Source organism: Bos javanicus, chromosome 22 (genome assembly GCF_032452875.1).
Source record: "Bos javanicus breed banteng chromosome 22, ARS-OSU_banteng_1.0, whole genome shotgun sequence".
Lineage (NCBI taxonomy): Eukaryota > Metazoa > Chordata > Mammalia > Artiodactyla > Bovidae > Bos > Bos javanicus.
The window spans coordinates 21,232,833-21,238,832 of record NC_083889.1 but is presented as its reverse complement, the minus strand read 5'-3'; the positions used below and the strand labels follow the sequence as shown (position 1 = coordinate 21,238,832).

At 50.8% G+C, this 6,000-nt stretch overlaps 1 protein-coding gene across 2 annotated transcripts in view; it reads left to right on the top strand.

The window, feature by feature from the left end:
- The first annotated feature begins 368 nt into the window (after positions 1–368).
- EDEM1 (ER degradation enhancing alpha-mannosidase like protein 1) overlaps positions 369–6,000 on the top strand; it is a 28,380-nt gene continuing 22,748 nt past the window's right edge. The window contains exon 1 of one of the 2 annotated variants that reach the window (XM_061396351.1): positions 369–1,022. In XM_061396351.1, coding sequence (XP_061252335.1) covers positions 511–1,022 — 512 coding nt within the window. In that variant the 5' untranslated portion in view covers positions 369–510. The remainder of the gene's footprint in view (positions 1,023–6,000) is intronic. The other variant, XM_061396350.1, reaches the window with a different exon arrangement.

Sequence of the window (6,000 nt, the reverse complement as noted above, 5' to 3'; positions counted from 1 at the left end):
GCCTCAGGTCCGCGGGAAACAGGCTCTACACGGAACCGGGCGGGCCCGTGGCCACGTCCTTGTCCGGCAGCTGGCTGCTCCCGTGCCGAGCTCCCATTGGCTGGAAGTTGCCTTGTCCCGAGCCGGAGCGGCCCCTACTCGCCACGCCAGCCGGTCCGACTCCTACTGCCCAGGGGGCGGGGCCGGGGGCGGGGCGGAAGGGAGGGGCGGGGCCTCGCGGTTCTGAGGACGTCCGGGTGGCCTATGGCGCGGTGGGGAGTCCCGGGCCGCTCCCTGCGAGGCCGGGTCGGGGCCGGGCCAATCCGGGCGACTGGGCGGGCGAATGCGAGGACTGGCTGGCCGGGCTCGAGGTGCTAGGGGTGGGGGGGGACAATGGGCCAGTTCCTGGTGCGTCACGAGGGAGTTCCTTAAAGGGGAAGTGAGCGGAGCTACGGGGCGGACGTGGGGTTCGGTGGTCGGCGGGGAAGGCCCCCCGCGTTTCAAAATAATGCCCGCGGCGCCCTCGCGACCATGCAATGGCGAGCGCTCGTCCTGGGGCTGGTACTCCTTCGGCTTGGCCTCCACGGAGTGCTGTGGCTCGTCTTCGGGCTGGGGCCCAGCATGGGCTTCTACCAGCGCTTCCCGCTCAGCTTCGGCTTCCAGCGCCTGAGGGGTCCCGACGGCTCCGCATCTCCCGCCTCCGGGCCAGCGGACCGGCCCGGGGGGCTGTCGGGGCCGTCGTGGCTGCAGCCTCCGGCCCCCGGGGCGGCAGAGGGGAAGCGGCGGCGGGCTCCGCGGCGGCCCGGGCAGGGCGTGTGCGGCCCGGCCCACTGGGGCTACGTGCTGGGCGGCCGGGGCCGCGGCCGGGACGAGTATGAGAAGCGCTACAGCAGCGCCTTCCCACCCCAGCTGCGCGCCCAGATGCGCGACCTGGCGCGGGGCATGTTCGTGTTCGGCTACGACAACTACATGGCGCACGCCTTTCCTCAGGACGAGCTCAACCCCATCCACTGCCGCGGCCGAGGACCCGACCGCGGGGACCCGTGAGTAGCTTGCGCCGGCCCGGCGCCCCGGAGCGCGCGCCGCACGCGCTTCCTTCTATCCTCCGAGCGGGTGCAGCCTTGGGTCCTCCGGATTCCCCCGGCGCTGCCTGGGTGTTTAGTGTCCCGGGGGCAGCGCCCGGCGCCTCGGCTCACCCGCTTTGAGGTCGCCCTGGGCCAGAGGGGTGCGTGGATGGGCCGGTGGCTGTCTTCTGTCTTGATTCTCCTGGAATTTCTAAGTTACTGGACACCTGAGCCCTTTTACAGATGGGGAAACTGAGGCCCAGAGATCTGAAGGGACAGTGGCACTACCGAGGACTGGCTTGGGCTGGGGGCCGGGGGTGGACGGGGACGCTTAGACATCCATCTCCAACCCTTTCTCCAGGTGAACATCATATCAAACTGAAATGCAGCTTCAAGACAAGCTCTTATCTCCCCACTTCTAGCCAACTTCCACTTAACTGTATAAAAATATAAAAATTCAGAAGTTGATCCTGAGAAGGGACTTTTAAAGCCCTACAGTGAGTTGTAGGCAGAACAGGGCTACAGTCTTTCTCCTTTATTACAGGGACTGCTCCTTAGGCTGAGGATGGTTAGGTGGGAGTGGGAGAGAGAGATTGAGTGGTCCAGATTTAGGGTCCTGATACTCAGAGTGACCTTCCTTGCCCTGTAGGGTCTATCCCATAATCTCCCTCACTCTGGTGGCAGAGCTGTGAGGAAAGATCTGCCAGTCCTCCCATTCTGTCAACCGTGTTTGCAGAGGCTGAGCTCAAGGGTCACCGCTGTTGACCTCAGAGTCCAAGAGGGCAGCACTCCCAGCTGAGGACCTCCTAGCTGGCGGGAACCAGTGTGCCTTGACAGACACTCACCCTGTTAGACTGGATAGGTGACTGTCTTTCTGTGGGTCGCTCCCCTCGGGTGGGACTGGAGGAGTTGGCCTGCTGGTCTCTTTGGACATTTGAGGCTTGTGATTTCCTTCACCTGAAGAGAAGCAGCCAAGTTCAGTCCTTAGGTCCTAAAAAGGAACTCATACACCAAAGGGGATTGAAGAGTTTTAAAAATGGTTTGATTATCTACAAATTCTTGTTTTAAATTGCATTTGGAGAGAATGATTTTTCGTGAAGCCATGGGCACATCCCGGCTTAACTTAAAAGGACTGGGCCTTTCTAGAATTGTAGGAAACTGATGAGTTATTTTTTCATTTTTGCACTGTATCAGGCTTTATACACAGAAGTGTATTTTCTATCTCAATTTTTTTGGGAGAAAATTTTTAATTAAAAAATTTAGAAAATATTACTGGGCTTTTCCACATTGGAGGAAATTAAGTTGTTTTGCTTAACTGACTTTCTTTGCTTCCTGATGACATATGCTGAAGAGTGGTTTGGTTTGACTGTTCAGTGACAGTCTGGATAAGTTGGGGTCAGGTTGCTTTGAGACAGATAGATTTGTTGCTGTTGGAAAGACGGAGTTAGAAATATCCAAGGGATACCGTATAAGAAGAGTTGTGCCCATAGGTTATTAATAAACCTTTTGGTTAGTCAGCCTTGGTGTCTTTGAGGAGATGAAAGAGCTCTGCGATTATGGCGGCCTTGAGTAGACCCTGGCCACTTCTAAAGTGAAAAGTTAATTTTTCTTCCTCCTTTTCCTTTAACATAGCTACTCTTAGACTTTAGTATATTTGAGGAAACAGTAGGCCACATTTACATCTCTGAAATAAATAGCCTGTAATAAATATATTACAGATATTTATTTTAAGCAGATGTATTATTATAATTGTTGTCAAGTGAATTCTCATGATTCATGTAAAAAATAAAATAACTATTTGAATAATATGTAAAAAGTACAGAAACGAAATGCGAGTACTAAACATACGTGTCTTTTCTTTTTAGTCGCATTTACTTAAGGCTTAACTTGCCTGTCTTGTTTGACTGGAGATAGGGTGAGGAGTATTGACATGAAATAAATTAAACCGGAACACTTTAAAAATAGCAACTGTTTCTGTCCAGCTACAGATCACTATGCAAACTCAGTTCCTCTCACATCCCCAGTTTGGGTTGGAGGCTCCAAATTCAGGTTCCTTCAAGTAGATCTGGATATTAAAAATTTGCAGTCTCATGAACCAACAGTGTTATTTCAGACCTTGGGTATGTGACCCTTCTTTGCTTTCTGCCCAACACTATTGCAATTCAAACAAGAAAGCAAATCAAATCAAACCTATACTGGCTCCCACATGGACTGGTTCCTAGGCACCTCTCGTTTAGGATGGCTCCTCCACATTCCTCTTCCTTCCTGAAATCCTGGCCTGTTCAGAATCAGGCTCAAGTCTTTTTTTCCATGACGTCATTGAACTGTTTGAAGATGACTGTCGTTGATCTACTCAGTTCTCCTTTTGGGTCCTTTCTTTGAAGCTGCTGTTCCATGTTTTAATATTTCATGACAGTTGAGTACTGTTGTGAGTTCACCTTCCTTTCCCTGTGTCTTGTCTCAAATCCCTGGTACACAGGGACTGTTTGTTATATTACCTCTGTGCCTACCCAGCAGCAGGTAGATTTCTGAACAGGTTAAGTATATGTGGGGATTTTTTTTTTTTTTAACACATACCTTTAATTTTGAACACGCTATGTGAGCATTGTTAGCTGCATCACCAGAAATTTTCTATAAAAGGCCAAAGTTCTCTCCACCTTCTCTGTTCTGGGTTGAGAAGAACCTTAAAAATTCAGAGTGGGATGAGGGTCATGAATAGCCATACATGATGAATTAAGTGGGGTGCTGTCGTGGTTTGGCAGCCGCTTATGTGGAAAGACAAGCACTTTTGAGCCCAGACTGTTACCGATTCTTGAGTACCCATTCCTGTACCAGAAGTTTGAGTTCTTGGCCAGGCTGAATGGTGATCAAGAAGATCTCTACAGAACAGGTCCAGAGTCTCAACCGCAGGGTGGGCTGGCCTGAATGGAATCACGATAGTTTGGTGGTGTTAGGCCAAGAGGCTTTTGTGATGTTTATTTTTTCTTTCCTTCTCCTCTCCATTTTTCTTTTTTTCTCTCTTGGCACATTTGAAAAGAGTGTGTATCAGTGATCTGGTGAAAAGAAAGTGAAAGTGAAAGTTGCTCAATCATGTCTGACTCTTTGCGAACCCATAGGCTATACAGCCCATGGAATTCTCCAGGCCAGAATACTGGAGTGGGTAACCGTTCCCTTCTCCAGGGGATCTTCCCAACCCAGGGATCGAACCCAGGTCTCCCGCATTGCAGGCGGATTCTTTACCAGCTGAGCCACCAGGGAAGCCCTGATTTGGTAGAAAATAATTTCAAGGTGTTTTAATGAATGCCTTAGATCTTTTGAATGGATTTGTCTGACTGAATGGAGAGAAGGAAGTACCAGTTAATCACTAATACAGTTTTTCCTGTGATAGCTCTTGTACTGGTTCTTTGTCAGTGACTGCGAAGGTGTTCTATTGAGAAGTATTTTAAACCTGAGTCCCTTTTAGCTATGTCCTAAAAGGAAAAGCACAGTAAAACATGGGACGGAGTACAGGGCTCCAGACCAGTCACTCCTTCCAGGGGCTGGGGCAGGTGGAGAGGGTGACAGATGCCATAGAAGAGGGTATTGCTCAGAAAGGTGGTCACACGCGGTTTACCCAACATCTAGCCTGGAGGCTAAGTGATGAGGGGCCCCGTTTTCTGCTGAGATGGGTGGTTGGAGCCAGCTCTTTGTTTCTGAACAGCAGAGCAAGGGAGGTAAATATTTAAGTCCAGGAGAATGATCTGGAGTTGGTTGAATTGAGGATCTCTCTGTCTCCTTTGCTCTTCTCCTCCAGCTTTTGACACTTCCTATACCCTTTCTGCGGAGAAGGCAATGGCACCCCACTCCAGTACTCTTGCCTGGAAAATCCCATGGATGGAGGAGCCTGGTAGGCTGCAGTCCATGGGGTCGCTAAGAGTCAGACACGACTGAGCGACTTCACTTTCACTTTTCACTTTCATGCATTGGAGAAGGAAACGGCAACCCACTCCAGTGTTCTTGCCTGGAGAATCCCAGGGACGGGGGAGCCTGGTGGGCTGCTGTCTATGGGGTCCCACAGAGTCGGACAACGACTGAAGCGATTTAGCAGCAGCAGCAGCAGCAGCATACCCTTTCTGGCTGGCACCACCCTTGAAGTGCAGATTTGAACCCGCAGCTCTTGTCTTAAGAGGACCTTTTACAATTGTGTACTGCTACTACTACTACTAAGTCGCTTCAGTTGTGTTCGACTCTGTGCGACCCCATAGACGGCAGCCCACCAGGCTCCCCCGTCCCTGGGATTTTCCGGGCAAGAGTACTGGAGTGGGGTGCCATCGCCTTCTCCGTTCAATTGTGTACGTGTGTTTAGAAAGAATCTAGCTGTAGCAGGTGCAGTTTTTCAGCCGTGCAGTGTGCTTGCTTCATGGCTGTGAGATATGGGTTCGCCCTGGTTCCTAGATAGCCCCTTCTAGATAGCCTGGTGCACAAAATGTAGGTAAAGTTTTGCTGTACATTCTTTGCCCTAGACTAAGTGGCATAAGCAACATAAAACTAAGGTTCAGGTAAGAGAAGATGTGAAGTGTTGGAGCTGTTTGTGCCTGCACCACGTGGGGCCTGCTTCGCCCCAGCTAAGGCACATAGGAGGCCTCTGAGAGAGCAGAGACCGCATCAGGAACACAGAGATGCTTGCTGTCCCCAGGAGTGTGGGACAGGACCCTTTAGAGACACCCAAGGAGTAGGTAACGTGGTCTGGGGATTGGATGGAAGATGTCATAATACCGGTGCATCAGTTGCTGAAAATAAAACTAGGTCTTTTTCACTGTGGTCTTTCATACTCATAACCTTTAAACAGTCATCCTGTTTCCCTCCTTACATACATCTTTTTTCATTTCTCTCCTCAGTTTCAAATCTTTTCAAGCTTCTGCAGTTATTAGTACTTCCTGGGTCTGCAGGAATGGGATGGGAATAACTGAGCCCCCTA